Source organism: Sinocyclocheilus anshuiensis, unplaced genomic scaffold (genome assembly GCF_001515605.1).
Source record: "Sinocyclocheilus anshuiensis isolate Anshui unplaced genomic scaffold, SAMN03320099.WGS_v1.1 scaffold417, whole genome shotgun sequence".
In the NCBI taxonomy this organism is placed as follows: Eukaryota; Metazoa; Chordata; class Actinopteri; order Cypriniformes; family Cyprinidae; genus Sinocyclocheilus; species Sinocyclocheilus anshuiensis.
Window position 1 is genome coordinate 608,099 of NW_015537953.1, and position 18,565 is coordinate 626,663.

At 38.7% G+C, this 18,565-nt stretch overlaps 1 protein-coding gene across 1 annotated transcript in view; it reads left to right on the forward strand.

Moving 5' to 3' along the window:
• Positions 1-18,565, forward strand: part of LOC107664742 (prolyl 3-hydroxylase 2-like) — a 54,819-nt gene that overhangs the window by 17,012 nt on the left and 19,242 nt on the right. Inside the window, exons 2-3 of the mRNA XM_016455392.1 lie at positions 17,579-17,731; positions 17,849-18,038. Coding sequence (XP_016310878.1) covers positions 17,579-17,731; positions 17,849-18,038 — 343 coding nt within the window. The remainder of the gene's footprint in view (positions 1-17,578; positions 17,732-17,848; positions 18,039-18,565) is intronic.

Below are 18,565 nucleotides of genomic sequence, written 5' to 3' on the forward strand. Positions count from 1 at the left end.
ACCCAACTATGAATACTTAGCCAGGCAACCCTTAGCCTTAATGACAGCCTGTAGTCTCCTGGGCATGCCGTCACCCAGCTTCATGCAAACCTGAACTTCAGTTTTTTTCCCCAGACTCGGTCTGAATCATTTTTGGTCCCAGATTTGTATCAGTTTTGCTGGTAGTCCACAGTATGAAGAATATTTTGGTATGATTTGTCACAGTTTACTTTATTTTGCTATCCTCACTTCAGCGGCTGTAATCACACGCTTTGCTGTAATAATGCAGGGAACAACTTGTAATAAATCTCCTAACTGTGATATTTTCAGAAATAGAAGTCGCGTTTTTTCATCTGAAACGTGCTGCGATTTATATTCCAAAGCCACTCATATAATGCAGAAACACTGGTATATTCACTCGACAAGCTCGCGCATCTGCGCCGCCGCGCGCTCAATCCACTCAGCGTGCTTTGTTTATCAGCTCGCGCACATCAGCTATACAGGCGTTAATACTGAAAGTTTAATGTTATATTCGTTGCATACATATACTTCGTAGTAGACATCCTTAACTCCATTCTGCTGTCTGTTGTTCTGTTGTCGGTGTTTCTTTGTCTGAATATGGCACTTATCACATGCTGTGTGGTATCGGCGTTTGGTATCGGGGCGTTTTAACGAGTACGAGTACAGGAGCTCAGTATCGGGCCCGATACCGATACCAGTATCAGTATCGGTGCATCCCTACTTATTTCCTTCAGGAAATCCAAATCTTGTTTTATTTTTCCATTTAATTTTAGTATATAAGATTCCGGCATAGAAAATGAATAAATTATTCCAGGCCGTGACTTTTCTCAGGGCTTGTTCTGCTCATGAAAGCAGCTCTTTCGTCAGCATTTGCCACTGGTAAAACCACAAGCTCTTAACTGAAATTTTAAATAGACTCCGGCAACCCTTGCCAATGTTTTCACAAGTGCACATATGTTTTTAGGCTTTTATTAGAACTATTTTGCATAGTTTTAGTCAAGTGGAAAATCCCTAGCTCCGAATACTTTAAAACCATCAAGGGTGTAAACCAACACCTCAGTGTTGTTTTCTAAATATGTGTTACTCCTGCAGACCTGCTCAGAGCCCCATTTTAAATCAAGAGATATTTACAGTTTGAGCACTGAAGTTTACTGACTTGGAATGAAACCACAACTGACATCTGCGTTTTAATAATCAAGGGCTTTGTACTCTGGAATTGTGTTTAGCCACTATGTAATTAAACATTTCTGAATGGAACAGATGTGTAAAGTCCTACAGCAGTTTCTTTTCATGGTAACAAAAGGATTGCTGCTTTACATTTAACACATGCGTAATTGTAAACCCTCTGCTCACAAATGCCATCCCACTTTATAGTACACCACTGTGTAAGTAAAGAATGTCGTGGGATGTTTATTTGGCCATGCTGTAAGACATTTTAAGCCCTGACCCCTTGTCCAACTCTATACTGTGTGCTGAGATAATGAAGTTGATCCTCATAGTACATACATTTCTAAACCGGAGATATGTTTTCTCAACTCAGGAGACTTCAGCTTCGCTTAACAAATTTGCCAATTAAACCGAAATAACTGTGAGGTCTTGTTTCAGAGTCAGGGTAAACAAGCACATGACATTTTCAGCATTTCAAGCTTATTTGATTTACAGGACTCTGGGGAGATACACAGAAAAGAGCTACATTTTTAAGGCAAGAATATTTTATATAACTTAGTATAGCTTTATTTATCCTTCCTTCCTGATTAGAGATGGAGTTTGAAACGCTTTGAGCAAACCAGGTGCATCTGAGATCATTTTGAGCTCAAACTTACTTTGTAAGTTTGTTTTCTCTGTCACTTCATGGAAAAGATATTAAAATGTTTAAAAATGTAATTACATCTGGAATTTCATGATGAAGAGTAATGTCTTTTTTATTATCCACTGGATATCAGCCTCAGTCTGCTTAGTGCTCTTAAGCATCTGTTAAAAATCACACACTTTGCATCATCATGCAAACAAGGCTGCTTCAGGTTAACAAAGTTTACTTTGGCAAAGGGTTTTTTGAGAGAAAAGACATCCCCTCTTTCAAGCAAAAGTAAAATGTTTTTTAAATGAGACCTTATGGCTTTAAACTAACTCATTGAAATCAGTCAAATTTATAGTCTCAACATAAAGCACCACTAGAACAGATGATGCTTTTAATGAAGGAACCAGAAGGCCTTTCAGCCACAACAAAACCTGGTGGTTAGTGTGTTAAATGTTCATTTGCACTCTGAAATCGAAGACCAACAGAGCAGATCTGCTTTTTATAAACAGCAGAACGAAAACCAAATGTACTGCATGAAACAAATAATTCTCTTTCGGGCTTCTTAGTAAGTGTTTGCTTCAGATTGCGAAGACATTGTATAGCTAACAATAAACAGGCATTTTAAATGTGAGAAAATTAAAGTTATATCCTTAAAGAGATCTTCTCAGAGATCATTGAATTTCCTTGAATCATTATTAACATATGGATGCAATCAGTGAGGTATTGCTACAGTGACAAATAGCCTTGTGTAATGTGAGAAGTACTAAGTTACATTAGTACAAAATGTACCTCATAACGGTTTCATAATTGATAGATAGCATATGTGAAAACAAAACAAAGCCATAAACAATATCTGCCATCATATTTTGAACATCAAGCATTAGCTGAGAATATATATGTTCCTTATGTGACTTTGTCATCCCCTGGATCCAGCTTTCCGTCTATGAAGCATTGTTGAGATTTGTCAGTTATTCTAGGTCTGTTTTGGTGAATGACATGAAAATTTGTCACTTTAGTGAAAGACAGTGAACAATGATTTTTGAAAGTGAGCTCTGTGAAGCCTTCATTAGCATTAGCATTAACATATTTATTTAGCATGATAAATAATGATTTGGGACACAAATTGTTGTATGAAACTGGTATATATAAACATAAAAGTATGCATTTGCTTAATTAATTAATTATTTTTTTTTTACAACTTGAGTTTGTTTCCATGGACTTGAAGCTGAATAATGACCCACTTGTTGCGTTATTGCATCTAACCTACCCACAAACAACACTGGTGCATTGCAGTCTTTGTTTACAGGCTTTTGTATTGGATTGTAACATTGAATATGTCCTAGATTGTAAGTTACAACGAATGAAACCAATGGCTCTAAATGTAAAATTAAAGGATTAGTTCTAGAATAAATATTTCCTGATAATTTACTCACCCCCATGTCATCCAAGATGTTCATGGCTTTCTTTCTTCAGTCGCAAAAAAAATCTCTATATGGAGAAAAATCCTGGAATGTTTTCCTCAAAAACCTTAATTTCTTTTCCACTGAAGAAAGGACATCAGGATTTTTTTTTTCTGGAAGTGAACTAATCCTTTAAAGATTAATAGAGCATTTCATTGATTACTTATTTTTGTAGGCCAACATGGAAGTTATCATTTCTTTGGTTTCCTTGGCAAAAACCCAATAGGATTTTTCCATTGGCTTTTGGAATATTGCCGAAAATAAACTCTGCGACCAACAGAAGTTCATGATTCCTTTCACATTTTGTTCATCATGATAATCTTAACAAATAAATGAAGCCTAAATACAATCAGCAGAAACTCTGACAGAAGTAAAAAGCTAAACGTAGGCCATAAAGAAACTACACCATGGTCGCAGAACTTTCATAACTCTTTAGTCTTTATTTAAAAACATTTTTATTTAAAGTCCGAGTTTGAATAGTTTGTAAGAGTGCAATTGTAAACACAATGTATGAAGGCATCTGCTAAATGTCTAAATGCATTGAAAGAATTATTTGGAAATGGGCTGTTTTGATCCTTTGCTACAGTCCGGGGGTGGTCAGTGCAATTGTCTTTCTGCAATTGTTTTTGCAAGAGGAGTGTGTCAGATCCTGCCAGGTGTGACCTTTGACCTTTTCGCAACAATCCCAGATCAAACGTCGTGGATTCCTGGCAACTACAGCCTCGTGGCACCGGCTTGGGCTGCCTGCCTGTGAGGTCACCACCCAGCAGGTTCAGCACCCCTGAACTACTTACTCACACAGTGTAATCAGAGATGACCTGTTGTGTTTCCACTACCCCCCTTGGGCTTGGCCCTCCATTATCATGTCCTTCGCCTCTCATAAATACACGGCAGGCCAAACTTAACTTACGCCCTTTGATCTGACCCATTTCTGGCAGTGTAGAGGTCAGGAGAGCAGTTCTGTTTTCGTTATTTCTGCTGATTTTCCCATCTCTCTCAAAGCCGAGTGGAAATCTGTAGTTGGAAATCACGTCAGATCTTCTGTGGTTTGTGTTGATTTTGCTTCTGCTTTCACTGAATGCAGCCAACATTGTGTAAAGGTCATGTAAATAAGCAAAACTTGACAGAAACCTAGATTTATGCACGTTACCCGATTTTCTTGCAACATGATTGCTATTCAGTCAGGTAATTCAATATCTTTATGTTTTGATGCTAAAACTAGACAGTATTTTAAAACCTCTTGTAAACCACATCTTGTATTGTTGGTTTTACGAGACGATTTTTGCACATAAACACCATTATTGACATTTAGCCAGCTTATTCAGTATCTTTTAATGTTTTGACATTAAAACTGGACAATAATTTAAAAATCCCTTGTTTTCGTTTTTATATAATGCAATGATTCTTAGCTTTTGATTCAGTTAGGAGTATATCTGCATGGTGTCTGGGTGGTTAGCTTCTGAAATAAAATATTTTTGAATTTCGGTTCTGGACATTTGAACACCTACTGTATGTAACAATATGATGTAACAGGCAAGGGAAGGTTTTTTCTTCATTGAATACATTTTAAAATTGAAATAGATCTATACATTTTATGGTTAATTTTTGGTTAGCTGTTTTAGGAACTATGTTGTATTATACAGCCTATTATTTTGGTCTCAGAAAGACATCAGAAGATCAAAATTTTTGGTGGTGTTTTCGCCATATGGTGCGCTACGTCGTAATAACTATTGTATACCAAAACTAAATACAAAATTGCCTTTAGTTTGTACTTTACATCAGCTATTTACCTAGTAATGTGCAGTGTTTGGCTTAAGTTGTAGCTCAAATTTATGTGCAGTTGATTTGGTTTGGAAACACCTCCTCGGTCAAAGTGTTATTAAATAAACCACATGTCATCAGTCATAAATCAGTATGTTTTCCAAATGGGTGTGAAAGCAGGCAAGAGATGTGGCTACATTGACGCTTCGACCTTCAAGATGTAAGTATTGTTCAGTAATCCTCTAGCAACCACCCAGAACACGCTAACAATGTACTAACAACCATTCCTGTTGCTGAGGTTTGTTTTTACTGAAATTTTGTTGTTTAGAATTTATTGCATGTTCATAACTTTAAATGATTCATTGATTTGATTGATCTTCCTCTTGGTCAGAAACTTTGCACAGTAACTAGAACTCGAAAACAAATGTTCTTTCCAGCAGTACCTCCCTAAAATAAAAATAAAAAAACGAATTAATAACAGTCATCAGAGTTTAATAAAACAGTCATCCCATCTCAGAGGTCACCTCCCCGAACGCCCCCAAGAAAGCAATTTATTCCCATTTGTCGAAGTACAGCGGGTGTTTTCTTCAGTGGGGGACCGGGACGGGTCTCAGGGGGAGATGTTCTTGGCGGCTCCCGGGCTGAAGGGGGCTTCCACTTGGCGCACTCGCCGCAGCGGTCTGCTAGCAGTGCTGCTAGCCAGGCTACGGTCAAAACTCAAGCACTCCATTACTCCAAAGATAACAGGCCTCTGCACCTCCTCCACCGGTCTCCCTGGGTCAATTAACCTGCCTTATGCTGTGATCTGAAACGTGGAGCCACGCTTGGCACACTTTGGATGCATTTAGTGTTGGCCCATGCAAACGTTGCCATAAACCAACAAACAAATAGGTTTTCCAAACCTCATAACACTAAACTAAGATGCATAATGGATTATTGTTATACTAAGGCCTTCTAGATATTTCAGTTGTTTCATTAGTATTTACTTGTTAAAATATACTAATATACAGCTCAACATGAATTAACAAACATTAAAGGCCGGGACACACCAAGCCGATGGTCGGCCGTTGGCCAACGTCGGGCTGACGGCGAGCGACGGTCGGGCTAGTTTGTTTGGTGTGTTCCACTCGTCGGCTCTCGTCGGGCTCACATCGGCGGCAGTTTGCCCGATTCAACATGTTGAATCGGCGTCGGGGCCGTCGGCGCAAGTGAGAGCTCTAATTGGATGTTCAGTTTAGCGAACGAGTCAGTGCCCAAGAATTAAAGCGAAAGTGATGAAAACATGCATGTAAATGAAGGCGGTACAGACAAAAGGCTGTTTAAATGTTACGTGATCTTTCCCAATCATTCTAATACACGAATGTTTTCATAACAACATGAGCCGCTTAAAATGATTAAAGTTATCAACATTACTGATATTCAAAATGGTAAGCAAGCGCTGCTTTGTTTACGTTTCGTATATCTGCATTTATCTCGTATATCTTTGTTTCGGTTTCTCCTTTTGAATGACGAATATATACTATTATTATAGCTGCTGATATAGACAGTTAACTCCTCTCACACATGCGCAGAACGCACGTGTTAGTTTGCCGTCGGCTGTAGTCTCTGCGGTGTGTTCGAGTGCAGCTTTTTGGTCCGACGCTGCCGACGTGAGGCGACAACACCGTCAGCTTTCGTCACCGCTAGTTCTTTGAAGTCGGCTTGGTGTGTCCCGGCCTTAACAGGTGAAGCTACCTATTCCATCTATATGTACGTTTTTGGTTGGTGCCAGTAGCCTTGTGGGCAGCACATGATGCCGCTGCGCTTCGGGCATCCCGAGTTCTCTCTCTCTCCAACTTTGCTTTATCTCATTAGTTTTCTATTCATCAGATGAGCATAGACAAATTAATTTTAACGCTAACTTTTAAACCATTAAAGACAGACCTACTGTGAGCTATTGATGTAGATTTGATGTTAGATGCTTATGTTGAAGCCATCAGCCTGCATTATATAAACAAAATTTTTAAATAATTATTTTCAACAGTGGATTTCCAGCTTTAAAAAAAATAAAAAAAAACTACATTACCCATAATTCAGCAGAGATATGTCCATCAATCAGGATATCGTGACAATTAAATTGTGCCAGAAAACTGTGAATGGCATAGTCGTGCACTCACTTAAATATGTGTATGTATGTATATTTTGCAATAAATATATTTTAAACATTTTTACATTTTCCTGTTGTAATTTGAATATGTCATTTGCAATGCTTCATGGGATTGTAGTCCTTCCTTCATGAAAGCCGTTAAGTACACAGTCCTGTATCTTTTTGTCCAATTTTCAGAAACTTTTTTTTGTTCAAATCGATTTGTAATGTTGCGATGTCACCTAGCTGGTTGGTTTGGTTCTTTAAAGGGGTCATATGATGTTGCCAAAAAGAACATTATTTTGTGTATTTGGAGTAATGAAATGTGTTTATGCGGTTTAAGGTTAAAAAAACACATTATTTTCCACATACTGTACATAATTGTTTCTCCTCTATGCCCCGCCATTCTGAAACGAGTCGATTTTTACAAAGCTCATCGGTCTGAAAAGCGAGGTGTGCTCTGATTGGCCAGCTATCCAGTGTGTTGTGATTGGCCGAATACCTCAGGCATGTGACGGAAATGTTACGCCCCTACCATACTGTAATGCCCTGTCCGGCCGGAGCAACGATTCAAAAACATGAAAACCCATTATAAACTAGGCATTTGTTGCATCCAGTGGGGACATAATTATGGATTATAATGACTTATACTGTCTTTTTACGCGTTGCATCGATGTGGGGGCGTGTTAGAACGAGCCGTTTTAGGTAGGTGTGGCTGACTCTTAAATTTTATAAAGAATATCTCTTTGGATTTGATACTTTAGTCTTTGCAACTTTACAGATCTTCTTTATGCACCAAGAGCTTGTAACACTCCAAAGAGAAAGGAAAAATTGAAATCGCATCATATGACCCCTTTAAAAAAAAAATCCCTATAGAAAAAAAATGAATGGAAAAAATACTTCCAGAACTTAAGCCACTAAAAAAGCACTGTTGCACTCTATTAAACATCAAATCTGTTCTAATTGACTGTTATTGTGTTCACACATAAGTTCCACATTCAGCACAGACAAGCAAATCATTTATCGCTGGAAACTTGCTGCATCGCGCTCACAATATTTGATGCGTGGGAAGTTGAATCAGGGCTTAACTCTACAAACATCAATCAGACTTGCTAAGCTTACTGACAGGATATTTATGTTGCTTTATGAAAATCTTCAAAGCAAGTAAAATAGGAATAACATTGACAACTGCCAAAACCTATTACAATTTTCTCTTGTCGAACAATAAAACATGAGAAAAATGTCCCTTAGACTTAGAAACCCCAATACCTGGGGTTTACTTTGAGTTTGCAATAAAACTTGTCAACTTGTCAATCACAGAGGACAAATCATTCATCATTTGGCACTCAGATCCTCAGGGTTCCCAAAATTCACTGGGGCCTCTATGAGGGCTGTTCAGGAGCGTTCATACCTGACAGAGCCAATACAGTAGCCTTTGCTTAGTTTCCTACACTCAGTATAGAGCTACAGATACAGATGGGCATCTGCAACATGACAAAATACAGTGTGCAGACCTCCAGGGTGGAAAATCGAGGGTGCTGGTGCTTTCGTGGGAGAATGAAAGGCAGCATTGTGAAGGCACTGTGATACCAGTGTCTCCGTTATAAAGCTCTGCTGTATGTGAACAAAGTCCAGGTCTGCTTTAGATTTATCTCTTTAGTACAGCACCCCCATCCCACTCTGTTTCCAAACCATACGTTTAAACAGCGCACTAGCAGAACTGATATGCCTCACTGGAACAAGAGCTGTAAAGGGCTCTTTGACCTCTAGAGGAACTCATTCGTAAACATCATCAGAAAAAAGTTCTTTGTGATGTATTTTGGATACAACTTTAGCTCCATTCAGCTCGTAAAAAGCACAGTGAAGGGGGGTGAATGTAAGTTCACATCAGGCTCATATTTGAACAAGAGATAAATTAGGTTGTTTTTTGAGTCTGGTCATTAGGAGGCCAGCGTGAGTCCGGGAGCGATGATCCGAGGGGGCTGCCCTCTCTCAGGCCAAGGGCTATGCAGGAATGTGGAGGATGTGGAGGGAGGGCTGACTCACCCCTCCGCTCCGGGCCAAAAGATCCCACGGAGTGACATGAAAGACGAGGTGCTGGAACAGAAGATGTTGAGGACTATTAACTGTGTGCATTTATCACATTTTTGGGCCGAATAGTCGTAGGGATAAAAATAAGTGAAAGCTGGATGATGTTTCAAGAGTATTTCAACTCAAGTTTTACGTCAAACCGTAAAACAAAACCGTCTCTCCTGATGCAGGAGGCAAAGGAAGGTTGGAAGATTTCGGAAAACGGCCTGCCATGAGTTATAGAGCTGTTACTATTTTTATGGGCTTTTTAAGCATTTAATGGGATTGCAAGAAGTGGGGAAGTGAAAGGAAATGGTGGTACAGGTTTGGGAAAGGTAAGCCTGGAGACAAATGGAGGATTGAGCCGAGAAACCTCCAAGACAGGGGTGTCCAATCCTGCTTCAAAACGTCCTTCAGATTTTAGCTCCAACCAGCTCCAACATACTTTCTTAGAAGTTTCTAGTGAGTCTAAAGTCCTTGATTAGCTGTTTCAGGTGTGTTTAATTGGGGTTGGAGCTAAACTCTGCAGAACAGTAGCTGCGTTTCCATTACAGATTTGCGCAAAACTTTTGCGATATTTTATAATTGTCAATAAAACACTATTGCAAAATGATGCCGTTTCCATTAACTGATGTTATGCGAAATTGACATCATTTTTTGAAATTGAAATTTTTTTGTGAAATTGACATGTTTCTATTGGGTGTAGTTTCAATTCGTAATTTCCAATTTGCGTAATTTGAAGGGTAATGGAAATGCAGCTACTAGCCCTCCAGGAACAGGTTTGGACACCCCTGTGCTATGAGAATGGGAATGCTAATCGTTAGTTTTCCCAAATATTATGAATCTCCTGGAGCATGTGAGCGACCCTGCAGGCCACAGCTGCGTCTGAAATCGCATACTGTCTTGAGTAGGTACTTTTTTGAATAAGTAATTACTTTGCGACTGCAAAAAGATTATGTTCTATATAGTATGAATATGTTTAGTATCTGGATTTACTACATTCACCATGTTGTCGTTGTCACGTGACCTACCAGCATCAGTTGAGTCATGTCACTACCATTCATAAATCCTTTCCCATGGCCTCATGGGACAGTAAAGTGTCCATCGAATGTATACTTCAGAATGACGCCAGAACAATGGGACTTTTTTGTGTGGAGAGTGTTATAATCTCTTGTCTAGCGTACTGCTAATAAGGCTAGTGTTATCAAGAAAAAAACAAACAAATTTAAATGAAAAAGTGATTAAACAGTTGCGCTTCAAAGAGTCTGAGATGTTATTGTCTGAGGGTTTTCTTTTAGACACAACAGAATTATTGTTTACCAAACAGAAAGGTTAACAGTTTAGTCCTGACCTTTAATCTTACTTCTAATCTTTTGATTTCCCCTCTAATTATGTACAAACGAATCAACTACAGTCGAACACCTCATCTAAACAAGGAACGACCAAAGAAACCATTTGAAAACCAAACCCCACGTACACAGACTTCCATTCAGCGGTAGCATACAGTAGCTGGATTATTGTAGTCCTATTTTTACTTTTTCCAGCTATCCCATGTCTTTGCACTAATGAAAGAGGCTGTCTGTTCCATCCTGCTTTAAAGACATTCCTCAGACATTACCTTATTAAACCAACATGTGCATTGAGTGGGTGTGGCCCGGGCACAGAGAAAAGGGCTAGCGTGTTGGCACTAATGGAAGTGTGAGGAAGCCACGCCCCAAACGGATGACATCATCCACAGGATTCCCACAAGCCCAGGCTGTTTTCCACAGCACGTGTCATACGTGCCCCACAGCCGCTTGGCTTTGAAGTTTAACTGCCATGAAGAAAGACAGGTCAACATGGGATACTTAGAATAAATAGGTTGTATTTTTATGGAGAAAATGGGTTTTTCCTGTTAGTTGAGATTTGTTAGTGGCAGAAAATGTGATCTGTTGGTGACTACTGTAACCTGATGTTTTGTGCCACAATAGCTCAGTTCAACATTTATGCTGACGTTTATTTAGTCTGGGCAAAAATATCTGTCTGAAGATGATGTTACTATAGAGGAAAATTTGGTCATACTAGTGGCACAGAAATTGTATTTTGTTTTAAAGCAGCTATAGATTGTTAAAATAGATGCATGAATGAAAAGATCAGTCACATTCAGTATGTAAATAAATGCACAAAGGAAAACCAATCAAAACTTACTATGCAAATTTAACAAAGATGTCAATGCCATGGAAGTTTTTTGAAGTAAACAGAATAAATGCATTGTGAACTTTTTAACTGGACAGTTTTAATTTGAAAACACAGGAAATACTGAAAAGAGGATTCTATACATTTCATAATGGTTTTACTAAAAATAATGTATAATTATAAAGCAGCCTACTAAATATGAAACATTTACATTTACATTTATTCATTTAGCAGACAGTTTTATCCAAATTTACTTAAAAATGAGGACTACAACAAGCAATTCTTCCTACTTTGTTTATAAGATTCTTCGGAGTTTACATTATGGTTTACTGGGGGAAATATTCGGTTTAAAATAGCTTTACTTGTTTTAAACAACCTTTACACTTGAGGTTATGGTTTGTAAAACTGGACTTGCTTGACGTGACTCCCACTGTTCCTTATTATCATTACTAGTTTAAATTTGCTTGTTAAATTTACTAAAATCCAAACCCAAGTTTAAGATGGAAATTGGAAATGATTGGAAGTTAAGTGTAACAAACAGACACAGCTATCTAAAATAACCCCACTTGTAAACACACTGGATTTAATATAGGGAGTTTAGTGCATTTGCACAGATTCTTGTGGTTTCTCTATTGCTTAGTGTTGAGTGAAACCAGGGCAGTTTTCAGATTGAAGTCAATATCACTGCTTCAGTCAATATACAGTGCACTGGATTTATTAGTTACAGATTGAAGTGTTCCGTTTGAATATTTGTTAAATATTAGCTTATCCTTAGATTACACATTAAATAATAAGTCTTTGTTTGCTACATGATGGACAAGATTACGTTTATTGATACGAGCAAAAAAGTGCTCAGTAAAGGCTTAATAAACATATTTTCCCATGAATATGTTACATTATTATTACTTTATTAGCTTTAATTGATTGCGATTTCCCCATTTGTAAGTCACTGGATGAATGCAGCTTCTAAATGAATAAATAAATTGAATAGACTTTAGTGTAGTTTACTTAATCCAAGAAAAGCACATTAATAGATGCTCTCTTTCCTTGTTAACACCTAAAAACATTGTTTAAAGCTCTGAAGGTTTGTAGTTGATCTATAACAAACAACATGGTTTTCTCAGAACATGAAAGCATCTACAGTCCCATCAACATGTTGTTGACATTCTTTGCCTTCTTCAACTTAAAGGGGTCATATGATGCAATTTCAAGTTTTCCTTTCTCTTTGGATTGTTACAATCTGTTCGTGAATAGATAAGATCCCTAAAGTTGCAAAGACTAAAGCAGGGATCCTCAAATCTGGCTCACGAGATCCACTTTCCTGCAGAGTTTAGCTCTAACCCTAATCAAACACACCTGAGCAAGCTAATCAATGTCTTCAGGATCATTAGAAAATCACAGGTAGGTGAGTTTGATCAGGGTTGGAGCTAAACTCTGCAGCGCATTGGCCCCCCAGGGCAAGATTTGAGGAACCCTGTACTACTCCCAAATCCAAAGAGATATTCTTTATAAAAGTTAAGACTCGTCCACGCCCTCCTAAAACACCTCGTTCAACCACGCCCCCACATGTCTAAGTCACTGTGTGGGAAGATTTGCATAACACCGCCCAAATGTTCACGCAAAGAAAGAAGGTGTAACTTTGATTCTCGCTGTAGTGGTCAGGGAGTCTCTGTCACCAGTCACCAGCTCTGGACTCCATGTCCCAGAATCCTCCCCGGCTCACACCTGTTCTCAGTCACAGTCACTATAGTCATCAGCACCCACGTTTCAATCACCTGTGTTCTGATTCCCTGCACCTGCTGCAGCTCATCAAGCTCCCCTTTATCTGTGTTCACTCCACACACGCTCCTCGTCCGGTCTACCGTTCACTACCTTGAACCAAGCATGGCTCTCTTGATACTTACCTATGTGTTTCCTTACCTCAGACGTTCCAGTTTCTCCACCGCTCCAACTCTCCACGTGATTCCTGCAAGCTAAGCCCTCTGAACCTTGTCACTTTGTGCTACACTCACCTCTCGTCACCACCTGGTTCAATTCTTAGTCTCTGTCAGTAAAAACCCTTGTTTGACCACTTACCTCTGTGTCTCCTAGCCTGTGTCTTGACAGTAGTATTGTTGCCGCCGCCGCCATGTCGTGGAGACTCTGTGTGTTTATAAAGTGTAGCGAAACTACTTTGTTTGGCCTTCCAAAAGAGGACACGACTAGAAATCAGTGGTTAAGTTGTATTTACAACACTATTCCAGAACGGTTCAACCCAAATATTCAGATGTGTGCAGTGCATTTTACGGAGGACTGTTTATTTACCTGGGAGAGTAGCCTACAATGCCGGCTGTAGGTACGTTTTCATATTTAAAGAATTTGCCACTGATGATTCAAACGCGAGTTTTGAGCAGTGTAGAGTAGTAAGTCATTATAATGAGTAATTATGTCCCCATTGGATGCAACAAATGCCTCGTTTATAATGGGTTTTATTGGTTTTGTCTCGTAGCGCCAGGACACGGCATCACAATATGGTAAGGGCCGTAACATTTCCGTCACACGCTTGAGGTATTCGGCCAATCACAACGCACTGGATAGCTGACCAATCAGAGCACAACTCGCTTTTTCAGACCGATGAGCTTTGTAAAAATCAACGCGTTTCAGAAAGGCAGGGCATAGAGGAGCAACAATAATGTACAGTATGTGGAAAATAATGTGTTTTTTGAACCTTAAACCTCATAAACACATTGCATTACACGAAATACACAAAATAATGTTCTTTTTAGCAATGTCAACCCCACATCAAATGGGATGTTTTTATTTTTTACAGCCAGTGTGTAAATGGTTTGTAAACTCTGGCTGGAGATGCAGGGGAAAAAAACTGTGGTGGTGTATATTAAAGAGCAGTTACGAGGGCCACAGGTGCTCTCTCTGGAAAATATTTACCCAAAAGGCACAAATGTTAGCTGAAGACTGTTTATGGTACTAGGAACAAACTACTAGTTGATGTCGTTTGAATTTGACTTTTGTCAAAGTGTTGTGTGCTCTGTTTGTCTGTGGGGGTGTATCCGTTTGACATAAAATGAAGGGAAAAATCGTTTTTACGCATACAAATTTTTTGATGTAATGGGTTTGCTGAGAATATCTGGTAAAGCCAACACTGTGGATTTGTGTGTGTGTGTGTGAAACGAGCGTCTCAGCTGTAAAACCATCTGTTGAAGTAATTTAGAAGTGAACTAAAATATGTCTTCACAGGACTCTGTTTAGACATTATATTCAGCCATGCTAATTAAGCCAAAGTCTACAACAAACGGCCACAAATCATGACTGAGGTTAGCTTAGGTATTATGTTATAGGTTGTCCAGTTATATGTTAGGTTAGGTTCTATGTTATGTTATGGGTTATATGTTAGGTTAGGTTATGTTACTGTAGGTTGGATGCTAGCTTATGTTAGGTTAGCTTATGTTATGTTAGGTTGCATGTTATGTTAGGTTATATGTTAAGTTATGTTATGTTACTGTAGGTTGGATGTTGGTCTAGGTCAGCTTTGTTATAGGTTATATGTTATTTACTGTTACTGGTTGGATGTTAGGTTATGTTATACTGTGTCAGGTTATACCAACAGAACGTGGCATAACATGACAACATGGCATTTCATAAAATAACATAACATATACCAGCGGAATAACCTTGTAATATGTACCTAATTTGCAGTTAAATGTGTAAAATGTGCACAATAACACTCATCAGAAAAGTCTTTAAATGTGTGCATGGCAACAAATTTCTGTTTTTCAATGTCCACAAGGCCTGAAGGAACTTAACTACTAACAGTTCTGGTTTAAAGGAGGTTATTACACTGCAAAGAAAACCATCTGCTTCAAAATATTCATTTACCTAATATATGATGGTTGTAAACATTTTGAGCAGAGGCAAACATTATGAAGATTTCTGAGGCAACGATTTTATACAGGAACATAAAACACACATAAATGCCACTAAATTTGGCGGTTTTGAAGTCTCATAACTGTTGTGTTTTTGGTAAATAAAATTGAGAAAACGGCTGCATGAGATGCGTGAATGTGAGCAGACAATGCACCCAGCCGGACTAAATCTCAGCTGTGTTTGAGCTTTTGTGTCTAGCTGGGCCGTTTTCCAGTCACCTCTTGTGAACTCTTTTATCACTGTTCTGTGATGAGTACAGGATTTGTCAGGGCATGAGGATTTTTTGATACGCTACTGTAGCGCATGTGATAAACACGCCAGGTGACTGAACATAAAAGTCGGATTTGAGGGGCTTTGTCGTGCTTTGGCTTCAGCTCCTGGAATCTGACCTGCTTTAGAAGAAAATCGGACAGGTCAGCATTTGGACGGGATACAAAAATACCCCCTACTGTATATCCAATCAGGGTCTTTGCGATCCATTCGCAGCTGGGACGCAAGGCTGTGTGGGTGTGTGTGGACGAGGGGGTGGTAGAAAGAAGACACAGGAATGCAGTCGACGCCAGTTTGCTCTTTGGCCTTTCAGAGGTGACCAAGCATATCCTCTTAAGCCTCCAGCCTTCCTGCCTCATTCCCTAACATAAAAGACCAAACCTTGGCTGAGTCGCAAAAGACAAGGAAAAAAAAAAAAAGAGGCGGATGATTCAGGATCATCTTTTGCACTGTGCAGTGGTCCATCTATGGTTGTATCTGGAGACAGAAGCTGCAAAAAAAGGTTTCAGAGGGCTTTTTTTTTGTAGCGATGCAATAGCAAAATAACCTTTCAGGGAACCATTTTTGCTTAGTGTGAAGAATATTTAATTCTAAATAACTTTTTTTTTTTCATTATAAATAACCTTTTCTACAGTGTACAGGTTCCATGGAGATTCTTCATGTCTTTGAAAGCTTGTAAAACTTTCTTCTTATGAACACAAAAGATATTTGTGACACTGGACCACAAAACCAGTCATAAGTAGCACATGTATATATGTAGCAATAGCCAACGATACATTGTACAGGTCAAAATTTATAGTTTTCTTTTATGCCAAAAATCATTAGGATATTAAGTAGAGATCATGTTCCATGAAGATATTTTGTAAATTTCCTACCGTAAATATATCAAAACTTCATTTTTGATTAGTAATATGCATTGCTAAGGACTTCATTTGGACAATTTTAAAGTCGATTTTCTCAATATTTAGATTTTTTTGCACCCTCAGATTCCAGATTTTTAAATAGTTGTATCTTGTCCAAATATTGTCCTATCATAACAAACCATACATCAATGGAAAGCTTATTTATTCAGCTTTTAACATTAAAAATGTTTAAGCTGCTCTTTTCCATACAATAAAAGCAAATAGTGACCAAAAGATGCTTCAAAAAGAATGATGAAGCACCATTCAATGTGATGCATGGAACTTGTTTGCTGTAAGTTTGTGTATTTAAGGACGTTTTGTTGAAAACTAAAGCTTTGGTATTCAGTCGTAATGAAATCGTAATCTGTTTGGACCTGGAAGTCTTGATGCTGATAGCCTTCTGATGTGTTTTTTGATTTGTGGTGGTAAACTCCAGAAGATCCATGCGATGCTAATGTGTGTTTTTTCTGCGAATCATCAACTTTGTCATAATTTTTGCAATGTGCGAGTTATTTCGTATAAACATAAAACAGAGTTCTGTTCGTACAATATGTTGTTCCTAGTAAGGATTAAAGAAACTGATGCCAATCCAAGATCTGCAGAACAGATTGAGGTCTGCAATTCATAAAGGCCGAAAAATAACAGCTGACGGCTTCCGTGAACTTGTTTTGACATTTTTTTTCCCTCCAGTGATAAAGCAGAATTCATTGGAATTATGATTTAAACAGTCTCTGGTTTATTTATTCAAATTTGTTATCCATTTCAGAGGCCAAAAGGAGCTTCCCTGCTGAAGAGACCAGTTCAGACCAGAATTAATTTCTATGCTTGTCCAAATTGGCTATACTGTGTTCTTCAACACATTTTTTTTTTCAGCAATTCTGATAATTATTTGTTTAAAGATAGTATTACACACATGGGCTGGTAATTTTCTTTCATATAATTACATTTGTGTGACTTGATCTCGGAATTACAACTTTATTTGACATTCTTCCAATGTAATTTCTCAATATTTGGGCTGTAAAACTCAAAAATGTGTTAAGAGAGGGCCTCCAAAGTGAATTTTTCAATGTTTTTGTTCTGTTTCTCTTCAAAAAAGCTCGGGCAACTGGACAAAGCTGCATCTGCTGCTCATACGTATTTCCAGGCCAACCCTGAGCATGTGGAGATGGGAGAGGACCTGGAGCAGTACAAAGCCCAGAAAGGTGTAAAAGAGGAAGACTTTATTGACCGGGAATCCCGCCCACACCAGGTGAGTGACTGCCGACCCCAATTACGGCACTTTGCAATGCTTCTTGAACCTTCACGAACACCCTACAAAGCCAGAACAAGAAGTTCAGCATCATGAAGTGTGTCTTTCTATTTACAGAAAGCCTTCTTTGCTGGGGTGAAACTCTACGACAAAGGCAACTATGAAGAGTCCGTGACGCTCTTTGAAGAGGCTCTGACTGAGTATTACCGTGCCGATGTGGAGTGTCGGGCCCTCTGTGAAGGGCCACAGCACTTTGAGGAGCAGAAACATGTCTTGTACAAATACAACCTCTACGAGCTAATCTCAGGTACAGATGCTTTTGTACTCACTCCCTTTTCTGCTTCCTCCTAATGTGGTAAAGCTATCATCCGTGGTCTTGAGAAGGGTCTGGGAATTTTCCGTTCTCAGGTGGTTCTTTGGGACTTTCTATTGTGGATATCATGTTTCTGAGCTATTTGTGTTTCCAGAAATGGAGATCTTCCCGTTCTATGACCTCTATGCAAGTCATTTCTGAGTAGGCAAGAGATACAAATGTTTGAGAAGTTTGAAATACAATCTGTTATTGTTGTGTCTTGACAGGCAGTTCATGATAGTACAACAATGAACAGCTTCAAAGAGTGTGAAATATGGCTGCCCTATACAGTGTTTTGAACATAAAACTTACTATTTAAAAAGCTTCTTTGGATCAAAGCTGAATTCACTTTTATGATTTATTATTTATCAATACAGAAGCTGCTCGTTTTAACTTCAGCCTGTGAAGTTGCAGGGGGAAAACTAGCTTATGTCTGTTAAGCATTCATAACATGAGCCATGTTTTGTCTGGATTGCATTCCT